Source organism: Triturus cristatus, chromosome 12, assembly GCF_964204655.1.
Source record: "Triturus cristatus chromosome 12, aTriCri1.1, whole genome shotgun sequence".
Classification (NCBI taxonomy): Eukaryota; Metazoa; Chordata; class Amphibia; order Caudata; family Salamandridae; genus Triturus; species Triturus cristatus.
Genome location: NC_140595.1, coordinates 544,148,500 through 544,174,411, shown reverse-complemented (window position 1 = coordinate 544,174,411; position 25,912 = coordinate 544,148,500). Strand labels below are relative to the sequence as shown.

Genomic DNA, 25,912 nt, shown 5'->3' with positions numbered 1-25,912 from the left:
AAAATCTTCCCTTTGATTACATATAAGTCACCCCTAAGGTAGGCCCTAGACAGCCCTATGGGCAGGGTTCAATGTATTCAAAAGGCAGGACATGTACTTTTTAACTTTACATGTCCTTGTTGTGAAAATATGCTAAATTATTTTTTCACTACTGCAAGGCCCATCTCTTCCATAGGTTAAAATGGGTAATGTCCCATTGGGGGAGAATAGGAGATTGGGATTTGGTGTCTTTGGACTCGCAATTTAAAAACGCATATTTTAGTAAAGTTGGATTTTAAATTGCAGGTCTGAAAATGCCACTTTTAGAAAGTTGGCATTGTCTTACTTTAACCGTTCTGTGCCTCTGCCTGTCTCTGAATAGATGTCTGGGTTAGGGTGACAGTTGGCTTTGTGCATTCCCTCTAGACAGTCACACAAAGGAAACTGGGGTGTGACCTTTGCATCCTGATGGCCCATCACTAGGTTGATGGGCATTCCTGAGGTAGATTGGGAGGGAGGAGCTGACACTTGCACCTGAACAGTGCTGTGCCTGCCCCCACACAAAGAGATCCAAATGCCCCTGTAGTGTGTTTGGAGCCAGGGAAGGAAGGATAGGGACCTTGAGAGGTTCAAAGGCCTCTGTGATATCTCCCCCACTTCAAACCACATTTGGGTATGAGTACTGGACCCCTGACACCACTAAAGTAGTTCACTTTTGGATCTTGACGAGACTCTGCCAAGAAGAGGACCTGCACTGCCAGGAGGGACTGTTGCTTTGCTACTTGCTTTGCTGCGTTGGCCTGCTGCCTGCTAACTCTGGCAGTGAGGGAGAATTGAAACTGCCCTCTACAACCTTTTTTTTAACCCTAAGAACTCCAAGGGCTTGTTGACTTGCCCCCTGTTCACGAAGTTTCAGGGCCATAAAAGATTTCATCAACAGCAACGCCGCTACCGGACTCTGCTATCTGTCAGTCCGGCAGCTGAGCCCTGCATCGATCACCGTTTCTTCGAGGACAGCACTCCCTGACTAGCCTACCAGCGGAGCTCGGCGCGCCTTATATCAAGAACCGTGCTCAACCTCTTCCGGATCTGCAGTGTAGCTCGATGCTCCATTGTCCAACAGATGCGGCACTCTACTCTCAGGTGGTGGCAGAGTGTTGGCAAAAGAAGCCGTACCTACACCCGAGCGCTGTAGCCTCTCCCCTAACTGTTGCCAGGGCAACAAGACTACTGAGAACTGCAACATCATCATCACTGCCCCAGCTGCTCTCAGTTGAACAGGTAGACTCGCAGTGACCACATCGCCACCGCGGGAGCGCCATACTGGGGGTCATCGGTGCTGCAAATGTGCCCCATCCCTGCTGCCTCGTGTAAAGGTACATTTTGTGTGCAAAACAGACTTGAGTGGTCTCTGACAGCTAGTGACATTCCCCAGCTCCACGGCCTTCTGTGAAAGTGCTTTTTTACTTGCAACCGGACCCGAGTGGTCCCTGTAGCCGTACTGCACTCCTCACAGCCCCCTGTTTAGAACACATCCTGATTTCCTAAAAACACTGTGCACAGATTGCTCTACTGTTGAGAGCATTACAAAACCCCCAGTGGGACCGTAAATACCTTAATAGAAGCCATTACAAACGTAGCAGCAGTGGGAAAATGTGCCCAGCACATTAACCTACCCACAAATGTGGTCAGTAAGAAGAACAGTATGTAAAGTATGCTACCACAGACAGCATCCCTGCTGCAAAGAGGTGCACCTAGGTACACCGCCAAAGCTGTGACTTGTACAACATTCAACAAATATCCGTAGCACTAAACAATTACAGCACATTAAATCAAAATCTAATATGATGGCAAAGAAGACTGATTTATTGACAACAATATAATGATTTTAAAATGTAGCAAATAAGATATTTACAGCAAACATGTAATTCAGTAGTAGCCAATGTGGCAAGCATATGAGTGGTACATATGTAGCAATACAGCAGACAATGTGAATCGGATCTGTCTGTAATGCAGGATAAAAATATCAGATTGTAATCACAAACACAGTTGTCCAGATATGACCAGCACAGCCAACACATGTTTTGTCTAGCTCAGGGCTGTTAAATAAAATACATTTAAGAATATACAAACATGTTGAAAAAAGTCATAATGAATCAATTTATTGCAAATGATGTGAGCTTTATTTCTTTCAAAGCTACAGCACAAAGGAATGGCGTGTAATTCTTACCATAAAACAAACAACAAAAGATGTTTAAACACATTGTGCATCGACCGACCCCGATTGGTTATGAGGAAGACCGTACCCCCAAAATTGTGCATAGAAAGTAGAAAAATCAGGATGACCACCTTAGTGAGTATTCAATAACCTAACGGTGGTTGGGAAAATAGTATATATCAACATAGAAAGACATTATTGCCTTAGTCCCAAGAAAAGGAAAGAAGACAGGCTCCCATAGAGAAATGCAATTTTAAATCGAGATGTGCAGTCACCAAGAAAAGATGAAGGATAAAGTATATAAATGAAAAAGGGAATTTACTTAACTGACGCGTAGCATAAAAAGCTACTTGCATGTGATTAAAATGTCCAATAAAATGATAAGCATGAGTCTACGTAAAAAAGGTCATAAACCAAATTTTAAAGTTCCAGAATGATCACAAGTGGAAATATGGATGGACTCCAAAAATGTTCAAGAGAAAGTAGTGACGACTTACAATATAAAGTCAGAAAATCTCTAGAACATAGACCATCAGTGTTGAGGGATATGAAGTCGATCATAGGTCTGCAGGGATAAATATGTACGATGCAACCTGTTTGTGGACGATGTACAAGAACCCCTTGACAAGGAGTGGTGTCTGTAATAGAAGCTCACAGGCTCTTCTAGAACTACAATAACCTACATACTTTAAAAAACGTATATGTTGTCAAGTACTTATTGGATTTTGTCGTTTTGGTCTTATTTTAATCAGATAAATCTTCTCGATATTTCTAAACTGGTGTGGAGTCTTTTTGTGGTGTTTTCCGTGTGTTAATGTAATTAATGTGTTGCACAAATAAAAAATACTTTACACATTGCCTCTTAAATTAAGCCTGACTGTTCCACGCCAAGCCACCAGTGAGTGAGCACAGGTTATTGTGGATCTGACTTACCCTAACTAGGAGTGTGGTCCCTACTTTGACAGGGTGCAATCCTCTGCCTACTAGGGACCCAAGTTTTTAACAATTTGGCCTCAAAATGAGCATACAATCTACAAAAAAACATAAAATGCTTTGTGCCTTGTACTGAAATATTCACACTTGCAAGGACCCAACCTTCCTCCCTTATACCACCCCCTCAGCACTGCCAGGGTGCAATGTTACATTCTCAGCCTAAATCAGGTAAGGTGCCATGTGCAGAGTGAATATTACAGCCATTGTTAACATGCAACAGTGTCTTTGCGTTCTAATTGAAAGTGAACAGCTGGGCAGTCGGGTAGGATGGTGTAGGAATTACCTAGAGGATGGTGACAGTGTCAAGACACCAAGCATTACAGTTTAAAATAATTGTTTTAGGTTTATGCTGGCAAGGGTAATGCTAATAAGGCTGGGGGAGCAAGGCCAGGACACCAGTTATGCAGTCATATTTTTTAAATATTTGAGTGGGGAGTGGAAGGGTAATGCTTAGGTTGGATTTGGAGGTTCGCAGGAGAACAAGTATTTATATTTTCTTTTATATCAGGATTATTGGTTTACAAAATAGTGAGGGAGGGTGGCAGGATGCTAGATTTCGTTTTTTAATCGGCTTGGTTATGGAGGGAGCATGGTAATGGGGAGGTGGTGCGGGTGAATGAGCTCAGGGAGATGAAATGTCTGCAGCATGGCTCCCTAAGAGTCATTTCTCAATGTACAATTGGTTCATTTTATAATCTTGCTGTGGGTATTCATTGGAGGTTGATAATGCAAATCATAAAATTGCTAACCAATGATTATCCACCTGTGGGTTCCATACCCAACTCACTTGTTTATTTGATGTCGCTTGGAACCACTGGTGCAAAATTGCCCTTTTATTACCAGTTATCCATCAATATTTCTATATTTTGGATATGGAATCTAAATGCATGGGCATACCTTCATGCACTGATGATGGCAACCAAATACAAAGGCAACCTTGAGGCTATGGCACAGACCACTGTATGCAGCCCTTTTGGCATCCAATGGCTGTTTCACCATATGGAATTGAACCTGAAATGGTTCCAATTTCTACACACTTTTAGCTGGAACAGCCCTGAACGAACACATTTTTAGGTCTTAGCTCTTCACAGCGCAGCTGTACCTGAACCTTTTGTTATCAACCTACAAAAGAGCTTTCAGGAATACTACAGAGAGGGGCATTGGCTTATCTCACATCCCATGCTGGAGGACAGGAGCACGTTTTGGGAGAAGTTGTGTGCTTCCACAGAAAGTGTTTCCTCTGCACACAGCTGGAACTATTTTGATGGTTTATCCAACTGCCTGCCCTTGCAGCAGTATGGCTGCCTAGAGAAAGCTTACTTTTGCTCATGAAGCAGCAATTTCGGGGGCACACGCGTGGTACTGTAATGCTGTAAATGTGTCTTTGCTAAGTAGATAATTTCCAGTGTTTGTTTTCTTTTGCAGCAGTTCAGATCCCCTCAGTTTCCAATTTTACCTTTAGATTTCAGTTGTGTGTTGGAGAGCAGCATGGAATGCCCAGGTCTACAGTAATCTACATGATGTTGTTAAGCCTGCCTTGACCGTACAGCTGTCACCAACCTAATGTGATCAAGAAAAAAGAGCTTTCAAAGTACCACTGAGAGAGGCTCTTAGGCCTCTCCCGCATTTTGGTTTTACCAAGTTAAGTATTTGATTGGGCCGCAATTGTATGCTTCCAATTAAACAAAGTGATTGTATTGCACTTTTTGCCTAGTTGCAAAGCTTATACTCAAAACAGCAGGACTGAGTTAGTTATAGTGGCAAGCCAATGATCATAACGATAGGTCTGATCTGTTTTTTATGAAATGCTACCAAAAGGCCTGTAGGCATGATTTATTTATTGGGAAAAGCATATGTTAAAGTCAATAGGCATTTAAGAAATTGTTATCACTCTATGGTATTAGTCAAGGGTTTTGGTGTTGGATACCCATGTCAGACAACCCATGATTATAGATTTGCTCGGTGAGAATCCTTGTTCAGCCCTCTCATAAGAGAGATAGTGTTTTGAGAAGTCAACTGTAATTTTGTATACGTTTCTAATTATATGACTGTAGGCCTGATGGTTGCCTTGTGGAAAAGCATACATTCAAAACAGTAGGCCTGAGTTGCTTATGGTTGCAAAATATATGCCTGATTGTTGCATCACAAAACGTTATCTCTGATGCCAACGGTCTGATCAGTGTGTTATGAAATGTTATGACAGAGGCAGTAAGCCTTGCTTATTTATTGTGAAAAGTATTTGCTAAAGCCATTAGACTTTGAATAGTCTGTTATCAATTTATGCTGCAGGCAACAGACCGTTAATTTGTTGCATGTATTCGAAGTCATTTCCATAGTCTGCGGGGATTTTGGCATTGGCCACACATTCTGGCAAACCCCATGGGTTTTAACTGTGATGATTCTTGTTATGCCCTACTGGGAGGGATTGTATATTTTTTGCAAACTGTGCAAACTGTAGTTTTCTACGTATTTGTAATTTTCGAACTGTATTGTCACAAGTGGATTTTGCCATTTACTGCAACGTTATTTTGTCTATGTAGTTTACTGCACTGATTTAATATTGCATTACAAATCTAAAACTCTGGTTATAAGTATGCTATTCTGTTTATTTTGGTGGCTAAATTAAGATAAAAATACACTCCATTTTTATAACTTGCTGTCGGATTTCTCTTGCGTCGTGTCAATTACTAATTATCCATGTTGGTACTCTGAAATGCTTAACACATGTTCCTCTAGTAAATCCTGACTGCTCTTTCACACAGGACTGACCGTGTTGGTCACCCACTCTGACAAACCCTGGAAGTACAATATTTTCATTGTGATGTTTCTTGTTAGGCCCTGCTAGGCAGGATTGTATATTGTTCTGCCAAGTGTAATTCTATACCTATTTGTAATTTGATAACCGTATGCATGATGATTGCCAGTTTATGGCACACTTCAGTTGGCTTGTGTCATATAAATAGTGTCAAGTTAATGGCAAATGCTAGAGGCCTTATCAGTTCATTGGGAAAACTTATGTCAGATTCCTTACATGTGATCTGTTCATAATGAAAAGTTATGATAAAGCAAGTAGGCCGTGCTTTCTTATTGTAAAAAGTATTTGTTAAAGACAATGGACTTTTAAGGATGAATTATTATTCCACGGTATTGAAGACTGTAGGCAGACATTTTGTTACACAGAATGTTGCAAACGGCCAGTGCTTAATTTGAACAGGTGATTTCTGGGCTCCTAATTGTCAACACTGGCACTCATCACAGTCTGCCACATGGTGGTACTGTTTGTCTAATTTAGAGTTCAGCACAACAACAGTTGTTTATTAATTCAATATACGTCAAAAATTGCAATACCTGCCTCCCAAACCATTCTTATAGCTTTGGGGGCTTGAAATAGTCTGATGGTTCATGGTTGTGTTTATGCTGTCATTGGTAATGCTGGTAGGGGAAATGGGTGGTGCAAGCTGTAGTAGCCCGCTGACTAGGGCCCTGACACTTATTTATTTACAAATTAAACACTACCGACTACAGTAGTAAGCAAGGGTTTTGGTGTTTGTGACCCACATGAACAAATCATAGGGATTGAGGACTTGCCCTATTGTAATCCATAATAAGCTGAATTGGCAGGGATTGTATATTATTTGACTGTACTTTTGTACATATTTGTAACCTCATACCTGATGGTTGTCATTTAAGAAAGATTATATTTGAAATCATACACTTGATTTGATTATAGCAACTAGCCCATGATAAAGGTTATAGTCCTGATAGTTTATTATATAACTCCATAATAAAGGCAATAGGTCTGACATGTTGATTGTGAGAAGCATATGGTAAAGTCAATAGGCATTTATGATTGATTTTTATTACTCTGTATTTAAAACTATTGACTGGAATTTTGTTACTTGGAATCTCACAAATTACAATTCTAGCTAAGTGTTAGTGGGTTGGTTATCCCCTATGACAAACCATGGGTATAGACGATGTGCACTGTCAGAATCCTTGTTGGGTATGGGGACACACATATTGATTCTTGGTTCACTAGGAAAGCTTATTTAAGATGTCATAGCCTTGATCTGTTTATTGTTAAAAGTTATGATAAAAACAGTAGGCCTGATTTAGTTACTATATATTACAAATGTTAAAGCTAATAGGACTTTAAATCGGGATTGCTTTTGTAGCATGTTAAAGAGTGCAGTCTAGTATTTTGTTAAACAAAATTTCACAAAATCATTCTAGGGAAGGATTTTGGTGTTGATTATCCCCCCTCACAAACCCTAAGGGGGTCTACGATTCGCAGTGTAATAATTCTTGATAGAATCTCTTTGGACAGTTTGACAGGCCTAGCTGTCTGTATGGATCTTGCAATGCAATTTATTTTATATATATATATATATATATATATATATATATATATATATATATATATATATATCAAACAGAACCTTTGTGAAGAAAGGAAACAGGTCGCACTCCAGCAGAATTGTTTCGCACGTGTTTATTCCTTAATCGTTTTCACAGCATGCACAGACCATGGTTTGGTCTGTGCATGCTGTGAAAACGATTAAGGAATAAACCCGTGCGAACAATTCTGCTGGAGTGCGACTTGTTTCCTTTCTTAACAAAGGATCTGTTTGATTTATAGTGGTTTGGTTCCACCGCGATGTTATCGCACCTTTTAGAGCGCCGGGAATCTGAGCAAAGGTGAACCGAATTTGGATATATATATATATATATATATATATATATATATATATATATATATATATATATATATATTCACTTAAAAAACCATAGGTTTCACACATGTTATAGTTAGGTGGATATTTCACTCGTAAAAAACCAATGAAATTCCCGCGTTATAGTTAGTTCAGATAACTATAACTCGCGCACCCGCAATCCTCGGCTCATGACGTCACATATTACATCACTCATGACATGGTCAGTGGCATCACTCATGACATCACTGATGACATCATCCTTGTGATAGAGTGGCGGTCGCGCGAGTTATAGTTATCTGAACTAACTATAACGGGGGAATTTCATTGGTTTTTTACGAGTGAAATATCCACCTAACTATAACGTGTGAAACCTATGGTTTTTTTAAGTGAATTTGCAAGGTTTTTTAAATGCTAATTCCTAACTATAACGTGTGTGAAACCTATGGTTTTTTCAGTGAATTTGTATGTTTTTTTAAATGCTAAGTTATGTATGTCTTATTATTTTTTTTATATATTTATTTTTCAATAAACTACGTATTATTATCGCCACCTTCCTTTTCCACTCTCGCACTGAAAACAAACAAAATGGCGGCCGACACTTCCTGATTTTGACCGATTCGAACGTTGACTGACATGTAACAACCAATCAGAATTACGCTTGCGCACGCACGGTGCCCGGCTATAGATATGTATGTGCTTTTAAATGCAATTTTTTCAGGTAATACTGAACAGATTGACTCCATATATGCAAAAGGCACTTCCCTGACCTGAGGACTACCTCTCTGACAAATTTCAAGTAATTCTGTTCAGCCGTTCGGGCTGTACCTTCGACTAAAGGTCCTATGGAAAAATGCATGGGGAACACGCGTTTTGGGACCCCCCTTTTTTCTCGGGCCCTGCTTGATGAATCATCCCGAGACTTTCAGGGTAGGAGCTGAGCGGAGCACCCCATTAGTTTTGAAAATTTCGCGAAGATTCGTCAACCGGTGCCAAAGTTATTCAAAATAGATTTTTGAGATTTCCTATGGAAACACGGTCCTAACTATAACTATCTACTGGCGACCACCAGTAGATTATATATATATATATATATATATATATATATATATACACACATCATTAGCAGAAATAGAAATAAACTGTTAGCCTCACTCAGCCTTGGGGGCCATAAGCGATTTTGGATCAAAATTGCCAAACTCCTATGTGAACATTAATTATTCAATAAGTGCTGTGTTCCTCTTCCATCTGAGAGGGTAATGAGATTTGGCAAAGTTTTGGGGGATTTGACAACCATCTTGCATACTGTGTTCTTAGATATTTCAAGAGCGCAATAGCCACCATTGAGGCAGTAAGGATGTGGTGTACAACACACAAACATGGGTTCTGGTCCCTGAAGGGAAGGGGCATCCATAATTGTGTTAGCATGATCATAAGAGGAGATAGCAGGCAGTGAGTCTCAGAAGATTTAATCAACATGGTAAAAGCAGAGGACAACACAGTAGACTTGCCAAATCTCCTGCAGTGGTGAGAGTTGCTGAACTGTTGCATAGGGTGGTGTGGATGGGGTTGGTGACTTTGTAACTCTGATGCTCTCAAAATTATATTATTTTAATGTGCTGTATGCTGGTGTATAATGTTGCAGACCGGGTGATTGGTGGGTTATAGTGCATTGTACTTATACAGTACTGGCTCTTTGTTGACTTCACCAGCTTTCACTTTAAGTGGAATCAATGTTACAATTAAATATGAACAACATTATTTGCAATATTCTAACTGTGAACAACGTTTGCAAGAATTGCAGATTTACAATCATATAGAAATGGGTCACACCATTAGTGAAGAACCACCCTTGCCTTACTCTCAAAAGAAAATTCTAAAATTGCATTTAAGAAGCCCTTAAATTTCTTTTATATCCATTTTGAAAACCAGGCCCAGAGCTTATCACAAAAGTTGCATTTTTGTGCTAATAAATTGTGCGTAGATGGAGAGGGAGGTGATTTTCGGCCCCCCTCCCTTATGAAAAAATGCTTTAACATATTCAAACATTTAAGGCCTTATCATGAGTTTGGGAGTCCGTAAACTGCCGTACCCGCGGTCCGACCACTGCGAGATCGACTATCAGATCCGCCGTATTAAGAGTTGGGCGGACTGCTAGTGCAAAGACCACCAACACCGCCATCACATTGCAGACCGCCGGGGTTGTGATCAGGGGGGAAAGCAGCTGCCATAGGGCAGTACAGGGGAGTTTAACCGCAGTCTATATTAAGATTTGGCTTTTATGCGAGCTAATCACGGGGTTTGGACCGCCAGCTTCAGGTGCACAGAAATGAACGATTTGGGGTGTGTACTCACCCCTTTCCTGTTCTTCCAGGCAGAGTTGGATGTGAATCCCTTTCTCCAGGTCCCCCCTTCACAGCAGCATCTTCATACGACCCTGTTTGCGGTGATCTATAGGTAAGTCCTTTTTGTACCATATACCCATTGCCTGGCCCTCCAACATATGGGCCGGACTCCAGCAATGGGTAGGTGGTATTTTTCCACATGTATCATGCATATGTGTGCATTCAACACATAGGCAGGTGAAATGCACCCACAGGCATCGATATATTTGGAAAAGTAATCACCACTGACACAATAACTTCGCAGCCACACCATGGGCACTGCAGTAAACTCTTAATACAGCGGTCAAAAGACCACTGGCGCTGCAGTCTTCTAGAGGTTGTGGCGGTCCCACCAAACATATTGTGGCCTCAAGACTGCTGCACCACCACCAGGGAACGGCGGTTCACTGGTGGCGGCAGTCCCATGGCGATCTGAACACCCAAGTTGTAATGGGGTGGTCAGACCGCTGGTGCGGCGGTGGCTGAACCGCCACTGCCACGCCACGCCACCACCACCTCCTCGGACCGTCAGACTCATAATTAGGCCCTTAGTCATTAGTTAAAAGTGCCACAACGGCAAACTTCTTTTACCGAATCTCACAATATTCACAAGCGTAGGTTCCTGGCTCCAGTAGTCGCAGATAACGATAGCCTAAATGAGTACTTGGGGAGGAGGTAGTAAGGCAAAAATAAGAAGTTTGGGATAAAGCACGCTTAACATATTCTTCTAATATGGTTGTTTCTTCAGCTTGATCACTTATCAATATTAACATTTGGGTGATAAATGCTAAATTAATATTTATGTGCATCAAACTGATATTAATGAGACACAATTGAGATGTTTGTATTTTATTTGACATGGTAAAAATCTTAACTGAACATGATGGGGCTAGATATATATTTTCATTTCAATTGTATTACACCCCTGCACGTAATGACATGTTTTTCCCTTTCCCTAACTGTGCACCCAGAAGCCTCAATTTTATCTTTCGTAGTTAAATCATTGTACAAAATACATTTAACTCTATAGTCTTGCTTGCCTTTGGTGTTCATGGAGAGGACGGATTTACAACTGTTTAAAAACAAGTATTTGCAGACAAGCAGACAAGTCATAGGGCTGATCCCTAGAGCCGGCAAAGTACATAAAAATATAAGTATATACTAAAGTATAAAAAGAGGTCTCGAATGCTCGACCTAATGATGGTCACTTCCTTCATGCTAAATGGAAGTGTGATTTGAATTTTTAAATGTGCTTTTACTTTCTGTGTAAGGCATAGTACAACTTATCCAAGAGATATATAGAAAAGGTCATTATAACCCGTGAGGTTTTTTCTGTTTTCCTATTGGGTTGAGAAATTTTACTTTGTCATACCACAGTGACTGTTCGTTTTGTCTGTCTGAAAGTGTATAAAAACTCAGCATTTGGTGAGGGAGACAAGTTTTGGTCACCTTGAAGAGCAGACTCCATGCTAGTCTGTTTCTCCAACTGCACTTGAAATATCCTCCTGCCTTGAAGACAGCAGCCCTTATGATATTTTGCTCATTAGTTATATTTTTCTAGATAGTATTCGGTTCTGGCTAATGACTAAATTAGGGGTCTATTGATGCTGAGAAGGATATTCACATAAATTTGCGTTTTGCATTAGTCTCATTTTATTGACTAACTTTTGCCATTTTAACTTCATTAATGATTCCTAATTTTTAAATAAACCATCTTAGTGTACACTCTAAAACTTGCCTCAAGTGGATTTTCCTATGTGTTTTTCCTATGTTTATTTTTGGGTATATTCTATGGGTAAATCCTGTGATTGTGCTTCGGTCTCATCTTTTTTGAGACTCACACATACACCTGATCTCTCAATCAGTCCTTTTGATGTAAAAAAACACCAACAAGATATCCATAGACCACATTTGCCAGACTAAAGAAGAATGCATTTCTGCAGCGGAGTACATCATCTTCAACCTACTTTTTATTTTTTATAAAGGCCAACACTACCACTGCCTGGGAGAAGACATGCATGTCTAGCTCCTGAGTAAATCTTTTTTAAGAACTTTAAATATATTTTGATTATACAGGGATATAGAGGTGTAACGTCACACAGCATATTTATATGAGAAGCATGTTCCATGCAATATAGTCGCCAGGACTAAAATAGCAGCAAGAAAATAACAGATGTGTTGTATTTGTAAATTCTAATCTTGACAGTACAGTTACAATTGGTAGGAAAAAGAGTAAGAGTCATCTACATCAGTTCAGATTGAATACTTTGAATTGCTGTATTTTACTACCCCACCAGCAGTCAAAGGGGCCATTTTTCTTGCTTGTGACCAGGCCCATGACATCCTTGGTATGATACTCGTACAAGCACTCAAATGGATCTGGAGGGGTACACCGAAACAGCCAATGGCATTGGTGACATGAATATTCCAAATGGGCTGAGCCAAGATGTGATTGACAAAGTGTAAACTAATTGCTGAAAAAGCCTGGTCAAAGTTAGTCAACAGTTCAAAGGGGAGGATCCAAAGCTTACTATACGTGCATTGTTAGCAATAGGTCTCTTTGAGAGCTGTGCTGGTAAACTACGGACCAAATGTTTTTTTAAAAAGTACAAATAATGGAAAGAAAAAAACATTGGCAACATCAAAGTAGTGGCCCACCAGCCCTGGAACTAAACTGTGCTTCTTAGGTTATCAGACAAAATGACAATCACTTACAGTGCAAGTAAGCTAAAGACTTAGGGGGGCTCATCCATTACTTCAGGCTGTCTGCTCTGTTGGTAGGGAAAAATGTAAATGACCATCGAATCGATAAAAGAATGAAGAGGGCTGACCAAAGGTCCTCTGTGTGTACATATGTATGTGTTTTTTATTTTTTATTACACAAAGCTCATGAGACAACTGGAAAAGTCTCTGGAATCGACTAAAAAATTAAGGCAGATCCACAGTCTGAATAGGCATTTTGCATTTCACTTTTCAGTTGTCATAAGATGAGGGTGATCCAAATTTGGAGATATGGATTGAAGAGGGAGAATGTGTGGAAGGAGAAGGGGGCATTATGGACAGTTAAGAGTTTAGTGTTAAGTTGTTTTATTGTTTCATTGTTTTTTAAGGCTGAACATATTTGTTCTAGAAGGTCATTGAAGGATCGGATAGCATTTAAAATGTGGCGGTAGAAACTTTCGCATATGATGACACAGTGGAAGTGATGAGCATGTTGATTGCTGTGTTGAACAATGAGTGGCACTGGTGAGGTCAGAGAAGGACTTGGACTGATTTAGAATATGACGTTACAGAGACTACCTTTCTACTTTGTGGCCAAAGTGCCTTCGCCTTGATAATGTCTCCTCAGAGAGAATGAAAGCTAGTTTGAATTCCTGCATGTGACAAGTAGGTGAAAATTACCATGGTGGAGGAAATATTTTTTGGGAGGGATGAACCTGTCTAGAAGTCTCAGGTCCTGATTACGAGTTTGGCGGTCCAACAGACTGTCAAAGCCATGGTGGTGTTGCGGGGAGTGCTGTACTGGTGGTCCCACCACCGCATTACGAGTGTGGGATTCCCACCGCCACAGGACCACCCCAACCGCATGGGATTCGTGATCGCTCGACTCTGGCGTGGCTGTCTGGCCCAGCAATATGCTGGCAGTGCCGCTGCGGCCCTGCCACACGTATTATGAGTTTCCTCAGCCACAGTTTTCATGCCAATGAGACCGCCATGAAAACTGTGGCAGGGTATGATTGCAGGGGGGCATATGGTGTGCCCCTCTCCTACATGCGCCTCCAGTTCCTGCACGGCATGGGCTTCACAGTCCATGCTGTGCAGGAATGTGATTTGGCGCTCCCATTGCAGTGCCTTTCTGACAGGCACTTCCGTGGGACCGCTAAAGCACCGCCCGCCAGACCATGAATTAACTCAGAATCTGGCTGGCAGTGTGCGGATGTGTGGGAGCGGGGTTGTGGTGTGGCAGCCCACTCCCACAATGCCAAACTCATAATCATGCCCTTAGTGTGTTCTGGTGCAAGGCAATTTGAATAGGGGGGGTAGATGAAAGTCTGATTAATGAGAGAAGGGAGTCATAGCTGAATCTTTAGCTGAGTGAGGTTTCTTGTTCAGTATCAAACCCTTGTCTGCTCCCTTTCTTCAAAACACTGGGGGGGGGGGGAGTGATGAGTGTTATGGTCAGTATGAAGAAAGCAGTCTGTAGATGGAATGTAGGTTTCAGTGATGTCATTCAAGGCGCAGGGTGAGCTGTGCATGTGGTTAGTGTTGAATGTGACATTGCTGCATTTTGGTCTGGCTTTCACTGGGCAGAATGTGGGGATCAAAGTAGGTGGCCACCTTAATCTGCACCATTTTCAGTCATGGACATTTGTTTGAGCACCTGAGGCATTTCTGGATGTTGTAGTCATGATCTATTTAAAATGGATTAATTCTACTAAAATACCGGAAAGCAATGAATTGAATGTGAAGAGCCTGAAATGGAAAACATATGATATTGAGGAGATGGAATCACTGCACACCACTGGTTAGAGAGCTCCAATAGCTGTTGGGAAATTTCGGATTTGGAAAATTGTGTTCCTCACCATCTTTCTTCAATTCAGACCTGCTCAATTACCAGAGTTTGTGTATTGTAAATTTGTCATGGTGGTAAGTTGAGTCTCACAATTTATATTTACACCTGCAGTGACATTTGTATTAAAGTGTTGTTGTAGTTGTCTATTACTTGGTGATAAATTGTACAATAAGTATGAACATTGGGATATTTATAGCAAAAAATAAATTCAGTATCTCACAGTCCACCAATTCTTTTGTCTTCCTTTGACATGAAGAGGTTACATTTTCTCTAAATTTTATCTCACTATGCCATCCTGTGTATGTTCAAACTCGTTTAATATGTACATTGCTTATAATTCAGTCACTTCTATTGGGAGGTTAAGCTGTAAATACCCTACCTGACTATTGCATTTGTTTTCCAATGATACTCTTGGAGCACTGCTCCTGCCCCCCCATGTGCCCTTCCATCAACCTAGCACAGTCATGTTGTGTTGGGCCTAGCTCTAGGACTCCTAGTATGTGCAAGAATGCTGGTTTTATTTGCAGTGTGCATTGTCTTTAGTAATGGGAATACCCATAGCTTCCAACTGCCATCAATTGTATATATTCACTTCTGGAGCCTCTACTTATAGGACGTGTTCATAATGTAAATCAGAGCACTTAAACTAACAATAAAGCTAAGCCTTTTATCTGTTGAAGAAATGAAGTGAGAGAAAAGAAAATGACTCATGACAACATGAAGAGGATATATCAACTTCCAAATGCAGGCAAGTGAGCTCACTGTAACTGAGAGTTTTATGTAATTCATCGAGGGGTTTGTGTGGTCATAAATTTAAGAAACAAAATTCCTAAATACACTGTGAAAAATTTGGTTCAAAGAGAAACTGCAGCCGAAAGGGATTCTGAAAGATAGAGGTGTTGGAATAGGAGCAAAAGGTCCTAATGTGATTGTAATGCGTGTTGCCTACCATTACTGACCATAAGCACATAGGCCTAAGGTCATAAAACAGTTATACAAGGTATTTTAGAACAAAACAATATTTAAGTCTGGCAGAATATTTTTACTTAAACCAATGTTTCTTATTCATGCATGTAACATTCTAACCAACAGACTCTAAAGATGGAAACCTTCAACATGGGTTTCTATTGCAAAAAAATAATAATTTTACTAATTTGTATCCACTTTAAAAAGTGCAGAAAAGACAAAAACATTTAAAGGAAGAAAACAAATACCGTCAAATAATGAATGAAGCCATTTACCACATCCCCTGGAACACTTTCCATATGAGTGAGTTTAGATGGATTGTCTGATCTACGGATTTTCTCAAAGAGGATGCTTTAAAGTTTATTTTCAGTATTAGGGTATGTAAAATGCCATAAATCAGTTTTCTTTAAGTAAACAAAAATGCAACCAAAGAGCAGAAACCTACATTACCTGAGCACCAACTCGCCCCAATTTTAGTTTCTCTATATTGGTGTTTGTCCTGTTGATGTTGTGTAAGTCAATTTTACTCAGTCTGTTCCTGTATAATTTCCGCAGTTGAAGAGGGAGGTCATTGTGCCTTAAAAACAGAAGCATATTCATGGTTACTGACCATTGGTTATTAAGGCCAAGTTATTTTGTAAAATAAGAAAACTGTTAGAATAGTTTTAGTGAGGATCTGAACATCCTGTAGACATTCAAGTCAACTGGATCATGGTTTACGTCTCTAAGCTGAAAAGAGCTTTGTAGTAGTAGTCTATCTCTCTCTTAGTGATCACAATGGAGAGAGTAGAGTCTGATGCATGTCACAAGGAACTGTAATCATGTATGACAAATCTTTCAGTTGTGGGTAGGTTTAGAGTAACTTTTCAGATGTTCATTTTTCAGATTAAAACTGATAAATGATGACTGAAATCAGAATGTTATGGGTGCAGTGCTTAATTTGAGCCCGTGGTTTCTAGTGCTTGGCACCAGCACTTAATTGTCAACCCCAGCGCTTGTGCCAGTCTGCCACAAGATGGCACTGTCTGGCTAATTTAGAGAGCCCCACACACCAACACTAATTATTAATTCAATATACATTAAAAACGACTATTATCTAATGCCCAAGTCATTCTTATAGCTTTTGGGGGCCTGAAATAGTCAGAATTGCCACTCTTGTAGGAGTACTAGGGTTAGTAGCTGTGTTGTTACTATCATTGGCAGCATGGCAGGGGCAATGTGTGGTGCAAGCTGCAGTGGCCTCCTGACAAGAGACCTGGCACTTATATTTCTACAAATTAAGCACTGTAATGTAATGTGGAAATATGGATTTTTCTGATCAGTTATGTCCCCTATCTTGGACCCCAACGGTTTCATGTATGAATCACAAATACATGTATGTTCCCTCCAGTTCCAGTTATGAAGACGCAAACACATGTGCGTCCACCGTCAACATGTCCTCTGTGAGATCCGCCATGAATAGACCGGATATTCCATTCCTAAGTATGAAAGGCCACCGGTTTTATATGGTTCACTTATGCCATTTTTACAGTCCAGGCAAGTAGGCCCTGATTCTGTCATCGAACTCTTCTTGCCTTCTGCCTCTGAAAGCTCCAGTCTGAGCCTGCATCTGTGACCATGAACTTTGTCTCATTCTCTGCGCGGCTCACGAAGCCTGACATCAGCCTGCTGCCTGCCAAAAACTGTATTTCACCTTCGAAATTATCTGCTCCGTTCCCTGCCCGATGCATTCCTGTCTAGTAGTTTAAGTAAACATTCTTCTAGCTACCGAGCAAAGGCTCGGCTTCTCTGTCTTTATGCAAGTAATTCATAGCCCTGTTACCATGGAATATTCCTACCCCCTCGCATCTAGTGTAGACACTTAGACGCTTGTACACGCACTAACAGTCAGTATAGTCAGTATAGAATAAGATTCTACTCGAAGAAACCTCTCTTTTGGATAACTTAGTTCTTTAAACATAGGATGTTAGATATGATTCGGGATTAGGTTGACTTGACCCTCCAGACTTCTGTCGCCACATGTAGAGCTAAATGTCAAGTCCCCTTCACCCCCTAGTTGCACGTCAATCACACGTCATGCTGCTGCGCGCGCATCTATGCCAAGTATAATCTTATAGATCCACCTATATATGACGTCATAACCAATTATGTTCCTTTTTACTCCTCATTACGCCCATTTCCGGTTACGCATGTGAATTATTATCTTCCTTATCAATTGTTACGCCTCCCGCATTTGTTTCATTGTAATGTATGTTCTATAAAAGCGATTTCTTGTCAAGAATGTATGTACTTCACTTCCTGAACCTTCGTGGTGATGGAACTTGGAGCAACCGATTATAATCGACCATTGGAATAAAGCCCATTCCGAACCTCTAATACCACGGATTCTGCCTCTTATTTACTGAGCTATTTTATTATGTTTCTGTATCAAATTAAGTCCCGGTAATTACATTATTTACCACATGAATGGCGCCCGAACAGGGACACTTTCTCATCTCACGCGCCGGCGGTGAGTTGCAGGCCCGGTCTCCTGCCACAGCTGGACGGACAATAACGCGTACCAGCAGGATTTCCTGTATCTCCCTCCGGTCAAGCGGGGGCGACTGAGGCTGCGATCAACACCCAGACGAGGCGGTGAGAAGTGCGAAGTATCCCGACCAGAGCCTAGCTGAGAGAGCAAGATCCGAGGTATACAGAGGCCCACCAGTTTCCGAAGTCCCAAGTCGAGTCCAGTCTCCGCAGTGTTCGAGTCGAGTCCAGTCCGGTTCAAGTTCAGTTCAGTTTCCGAGGCCTTCCGTTTCCGAGCTACCCGGTGAGTACCATTACTGGGGAGGCATTCTGACGTGCACATAGGTTGTGCCGGTCAAGACGGGTTTGGGTACACAAATCCGGTCTGCACTGTTTTAGCAGTGTATCTGTACTGTTTAGCAGTATATCTAGTATATCAAGTATATAATTCAGAATGATTCAGTTAATGTCGAGTATTATGTTTAGTGATTAAGTTTTCCTTAGATCGTCATCATTATTGATTGTTCAGGTAAATGTTAAATGTTAAATGTTTTAAGTACGTTCTGCATATTGTGGTGTGAATGACTGTTCATTATCGTGTTTACTGTATTAAGTTTGTTTAGAATCAAGTATCAGATCAGTTTTCAATATGCCGCTCTTTTCAAAATTAAGACAGATCACAACAAGAAAAGGGGTACTCGAAGAAGCCGTTCCTATTCCTCCTAGGGACACTCCAGGGTACTTCATGTATCATAAACATGGCTTAGACGCTATATTATTTCTTGATTTATGGGTAGACTACACCAAGGAATTACCAGAAAGTCAGAGGTGGCCCGCAGCGGGGACCTGGGATGCAGAGTGCATCATGAAAGTAGAGGAAGAGTTATGGAAAAGGAAAGTTAGACAGTCACAGAAAGACGCCGTTGAGTTATGGCGTAAAGAATCTCATAGACGTACAGAAAAAGCACTCCGACAGGAAGAGAGAAATAGAGAGAATTCAAATAAAGTTAGAGAAAATCTATTAATTGAAGAAGGTATCCGAGTGAAATCAGAACAAGTAGACAGACAAAGAAATACCCTTATGAATGGTATGTATCCCCTTCTGGCCGAAGGATTACCTAAGGCTACTCCAGAGATACCAAAAGACTTGCCAACCCCATTATTTCCAATAAAGGTACATCCTAAGGGGCATCCTAGAACCGCAGAAGATGTTTTTCTTTCCTCATATTTAGATGACGCAGCTCCCGAGTATGCTAATTCCGCCCCACATAGACCGCCTGCCAGGGAGGTTCAACGCCAAGATCCAGTACCCGTATCTCTACAGCAACAAATTCCGGCAAGCACATCTGTTTCTGCATCTGTTCCTACTGCTACTTCTATAGCTGTGTCCACACCTATAGTTGCTGTGTCGCGTTCAACGAATCCTTTCACGCCCGATACCCCAGACGGGGCTACGGGATGGACTAGCAACATTTTTTCTACGCCACCCAGAATAAATAAACTTACCTTTCAAGAGTCAGCACATTCACGTACCCCCAAACTCATAAATGCCCGTACGCTTAAGGAACTTCTTGTAGATTGTAGATATGACCCTGTGCCCGGCAAAGAGGACGAAATGATCATGGCATCATTACGTATCAGACGAGCCGCGGTGTATTTAGGGAAGTTACCAGGAATGACTGCGCATCTAGATAATATATTCCATTTTGTCCAAACAGGGCGAGATTCTGAATGTATTAACAGAGCTATGGAATACCAGAAAGTAGAGATACAGGGGGAACTGTTACGTTTCCTCATAAATTGTGTGATTAGAAATCAAGACCGACCGGGGGTAGACCCGGAAGCAATGCAAATTCTTACTAGATGGAGCCAGAATATATCAGAAGGTAGACATGATAAGCAAAATTGTATAGTAGCCATGTGCCGAAAGATCCGTAAAGAAATAGAACGTTCACATGAAGAGAGATTAGCGGTAGACCAGTCCGAACAAAACGAGGAAGAAGGATCAGGACTGTCCACAGGACAGTCAGACACCATAGCCTATGTGGGTAGAGGAAGATCTCGTAATAGTAATAGATGTCTTATTGACCCGATACGTCCGATATGTCCAGATAATAACAGGAATTTCCAAACACCTATAATTAATATAAGGTCTAACGAGCATTCATTCCAAGCAGCTGACAAATTACTCCGAGAACGAAGGGGTTATCATTTTCTCGATTCTATGGATGAACAAGAATTAGCCAGGTCAGCTGTCCATTGGGTTGACAGTCCCGGAAAGTATAGTGACGATACAGTAGCACGCACATTTTTGAATCTCACCCCAGATGAACAGCGTTTAGCTGGGATTTATATGATTCAACAACTCCTTATACTATATCAGAGTCAGCATTCGGACCCTGGTCCCTTACCTGACATATTGACTGAATTGCTCATGAATAGATGGAGAGGTTCAGGTACTAAATTAATTAAAGAAATTCTAGAATCAAGAAAGCAGTATATTCTTTTTGTATGTTCAGAACATGTCTCATTGCCCATCAAGGAAAGAACCACGTATTACATGGATAGACAGAATCCCTTACGAGAAGTGCACCCAATAAAAGGCGAGGACAATGAGTTTAAACGCGTATTTGTATATACGCCCATATCGAAAATAGAATTGTTAGAAATGAAGAAAGTGGTACCCAGTCATGACAAAGATCCAGCGGGTTTTCACCGAGAAATTAAAGACATGTTACTCATGGGAGAGTATACCTATCCCGACATCATGACAATATTAAAGGTATTAATGCCTGCTGGCATTTATGAGAAACTCAGGGAAAAAGAGTGGGAGGTAGGAGACCAAAAGATAGAATGGTCAGTATTAGAAGCAGAAGAAAAGGCCCGAACTGCAGGAGCAGGACTTGGGGATAAAACTAAAGCACTACCAGGTTTATTAGTACAGGTACTGCCACGTTTATTAACTACGAAAAAGGAAGACTGGGGTACAATTTCAGCCTGTAAACAGAAGCAAGATGAAGACACTAGCGATTACTATGCCCGATTTGAAAAATGTTTTGGTATAAATAGTGGCATAAAAGCAAGTAGCGAATCATACCCACATCTGTTTGTAACAAAATTAGTAGAAAATGCCCTGCCTCAAGTGAAGAACAGAGTATTAAAATTCGAGAGTACCTGGCAAGGTAACACCCCATCACAAATGTTACAAATGTTACAGTACCATCACAATAGAATTAGAGAGGAACAAGAACATGAACATAGACGTATGAAAGACACGAAAATGAAAATGCTAGTTTCCCAGACAGTTCCAGCTGAAGGACATAAAAAGGGTACGACACATTCCAGTGATCCAACAGGACCTGTAAAAGGGACATGCAATTATTGTAAAAAGCCAGGTCATTACGTACACGATTGTCCAGTTTTGAAACATAATATCGCCATAGGTAATACAAAAGAAAGACCACGGCCACCTAGACAGGATCAGAATGAACAAGGAGCCCCGCAGCATGCACAGTCCATGCCAGCTCCACCACAGTCTATACAGTTTGTGCCAGCTGCACCAGCGCTGCCCGTTGCTGCCACACAAACCACGACACGACAGCTGTACCAGACCGCACAGTACGACTATCCTGATTACCAGCGATACGCATGAACCAGCCTAGAGAGGGAAGTTGACTTACCCCTTATCGAGATCCCTGTAGATCAAGAAGGACCTTATGTACATAGTGAATTATTAGGCCAAGACAGAAAATTTTTACTCGATACAGGGGCAAGTCGAACAACCATAAAACGTAGTGAAGTTCCAGGGGCACCCCTCTCAGGCTCTCAGAATATTTCCCTTGGTTTTTCAGGAAAACCTATTGTTAATGAAGTGTCACAGCCTCTTCCACTTACGATAGGACCTTTGACCCGAACTACAGATTTATTGCTTACTAAATCATGTCCAGAAAATTTGTTAGGGATAAAAACACTGAAAGCTCTAGGAGCTATAATATGTTGCTCTCCGGAAGGAGTAAGATTGTTTTTACGTGATTTTAAAGGTCACTATGTGTCTAGAGACATGGATCCCCGACTGCAGACTTTACCTACACATCTATGGGCACAAGGCCCTACGGATGTTGGTTGCATGAACATTACACCATATCGAGTCACACTAAAGGCAGGAGTGGTACTACCACGAATGCGACAATACAAGTTACCACCAGATGCTGTAGTGGCTTTACTACAAATCATTGACGAGCTCATTGCCCAAGGAGTGGTTGTGGAAACAGACTCCAATGTATGTAATTCACCGATAATTCCGATTCTTAAACGAACAGATCCAAAGGCCCCGCCAGTATATCGACTGGTTATTGATCTGCGCGAATTAAACAAATGCATTTTGCCACAATTCCCTGTGGTCCCAGATATCTCGTCATTACTGACAGCTATTGATTCCGAGGCAACATTCTTTACTGTAATTGATCTCAAGAATGCCTTTTTCAGCGTCCCAATAGATCCGGAAAGCCAATATTTGTTCGGATTTAGTTTAAATGGACGTAGCTTTAAATTCTCACGCGCACCTCAAGGATTTACAGAAAGCCCCAGCATCTATAGCCAAGCACTGAAACGAGAACTCGACAGTATCCACATGCCAGTTAACACTGCTCTGCTTCAATATGTCGATGATCTGCTGATCACCGCGAGAAGCGAACCCGAATGTGAGAAAGCATCACTGACAGTTTTACAATTTCTAGCCGAAAAGGGGCACAAGGTGTCCCCTTCTAAGCTGCAATTCTGTGTCCAGCGAGTTGTTTATCTTGGACACTCGCTGTCCAAGGAGGGAAGGCAGCTTACACCTGACCGCATTCAGTTAATAACTAACATGCCAATACCCAAGACACAAAAGGAGGTACGGGCTTTCATAGGCCTCACTTCATATTGTAGGCAGTGGATCCCTCAGTATGCATTTCTAGCAAAACCACTAATTCAGTTGACAACACAGGAGGCAGCCACATCGACTGTTCTCCCTTGGACTCAGGAACATACACAAGCTTTTGAAAGCTTAAAGAAAGCTTTATGTCAAGCACCTGTTTTAGCAACGCCATGTTACAGTAAACAGTTTACACTCTTTGTTACAGAACGCGAAGGTACTGCCTTGTCAGTACTCACACAGGAACAAGCAGGAGCACACAAACCATGTGCTTATTTTTCTAGTACATTAGATCCCGTAGCTCAGGCTTTGCCTGCGTGTCTGAAATCAGTGGCAGCGACAGCTTTAGCAATCAGACAAAGCGATGCCATAGTGTTAGGACATCCATTGACAGCTCAAGTACCACATGCAGTAGAGGTTCTTGTGAATAGAACACAAACACAACACTTAACTATTGCGCGACTCACTGGGTACGAACTGACATTGTTTCAGCCACATATAGAAATCAGACGTTGTAACACATTGAATCCTGCCACACTTTTACCTGTGATTGGAACAGACCCACTAGCACATGACTGTATTGAAGTTATTACAATAACGACGAAACCTAGACAAGACTTAACCGATGTCCCATTGTCAGACCCAGACCTGACGTTGTATGTAGATGGTTCATGTATGAGAACTAGTACAGGAGAGTTAGTGGCCGCTTACGCAGTCACAACAGATACTGAAGTCATTGAAACTAATCGCATAAATACCTTGTCAGCTCAAGCCGCAGAGCTCATCGCTCTGACACAGGCCTGTATTCAAGCCACAAATAAAAAAGTCAACATATACACTGATTCACGTTATGCATTCGGAGTGGTACATGACTTCGGCGTGCTGTGGCGAGAGAGAGGTTATTTAACTTCCCACGGTGCCCACATTCAGCACGGACCCCTTATCCATGCCTTATTAGATGCAATACATCTACCCACTGCAATATCAATTATGAAATGTAAGGCTCATACGAAAGTTACTGATGTCATTTCTCAAGGCAATGATCTAGCCGACAGAACAGCTAAACAGACCGCTCAAACTCAAACATCCGACATGACAAAGACAATAGTTCCGACGCTGACACATTGTATGACAGTTAAAGATCCTACTCTTGACGTAATTGACATACAGACACATGCTACACCAGATGAAATAAAGAAATGGACCGAATTAGGAGGGATCCAAACGGACCAAGGATGGATGATGAAGGAAAAGTCTGTGTGGTTCCTTCCTGATTCAATGGTCCAAGTTATAATTAACACTATACATAGTCCAGCACATCTAGGAGAAAAAGCTATGCTAGACAGCATTCAACACATTTGGTTCAATAAACATTTGCGAGCAGCAGCCAAACAAAAAGTTCGTACCTGTATGATCTGTTGCCAGTTCAACCCAGGAAAAAGCGTTCCCGTAGAACAGGGTGGATTTCATCCTCCTGATCACCCTTTTGAAGTCCTCCAGATGGATTATATCCAGATGGAACGATGTCGAGGATTCAAATATGTTCTCGTAGTTGTTTGTGCTCTTTCCCGTTGGACGGAGGCATACCCGGTTTCAGATTACACTGCCCCGACTACTGCCAAACAGTTGGTTCGAGAATTCTTCCCACGATACGGTTTACCACGTGTTGTTCACTCAGATAACGGCCAGCCGTTCTCATCCGAATTAATGAAACATGTTTCACTTTTGTTAGGCTATCAGTGGAAATTCCACTGTGTCCGACACCCCGAGGCAGCAGGTCTCGTAGAAAGACATAATCAGATACTGAAAATCAGATTGTCCAAAATATGCAGAGAGAAAGGTGTCGACTGGGTAGTAGCGTTACCCGTTGCACTCTTTTACATGAGAATGGTAGCACATTCTCGAACAGGGCTATCCCCGTATGAAGTGATCTTCGGCAGACCACCAAATATGTGGGGGACGCCTATACCACGCAAAATAACTGATGTTGACTGTAATATGCTGACAGATTACTTGGCTTCCTTGATGTCTGCACTACAATCTTGTCGTTCACAGGTAGCTGCAGCTTTTCCTGACAACACTGAGGTGAAACCCCATGACGTAGTTCCGGGAGACTTGGTCCTCGTGAGGAACTTTGATCGAAAGACTCAGCTGGAACCTAGGTGGAGGTCGCCTCAGTTGGTGTTGCTCACCACAAGAACAGCCGTGAAGATCGAGGGCAGAAAAGGATGGATTCATTCAAGTCATATCAAGAAATTTCATGGACTACCAGCAGATGTGAATACCCCACCTCGTGTGACTTCACCCAGTAACTCAAAACTTCCTTTTGTTGAACAAAGTAATTCCGAACACTATAAACTAAAGCTTAGGCCCAATCAGTCAAGCAATTTGATTGTTTAAGTCCTCTCCAAGGTGAAGCGGTTGAATTGTCTCTGACATGTATCCCTTGGACCTGAGTAGAGGAAACACCCGGAAAATGTTGAAACGACAGGCGTACTGTAAATCACTGCGTAGTCATTGCATAGTGACATTATTAATCTTGTTTTTCTAAAGTCTGTTAATAATTACTGCAAGTATATTGCTGCACATATATTATCCTATTTCTAGACATGTTTACAATGTTACTGCTGAACATTCTTTTAGTGAATTACCTCCGCTTGAGTTGTC

The 25,912-nt window shown here is 41.4% G+C and overlaps 1 protein-coding gene across 2 annotated transcripts in view; it reads right to left on the bottom strand.

Moving 5' to 3' along the window:
* Positions 1–25,912, bottom strand: part of LOC146776248 (dipeptidase 2-like) — a 369,058-nt gene that overhangs the window by 81,954 nt on the left and 261,192 nt on the right. For both annotated transcript variants that reach the window (XM_085636820.1, XM_085636819.1), the window contains exon 3: positions 16,276–16,402. In XM_085636820.1, the coding sequence (XP_085492946.1) occupies positions 16,276–16,402 (127 nt within the window). The remainder of the gene's footprint in view (positions 1–16,275; positions 16,403–25,912) is intronic.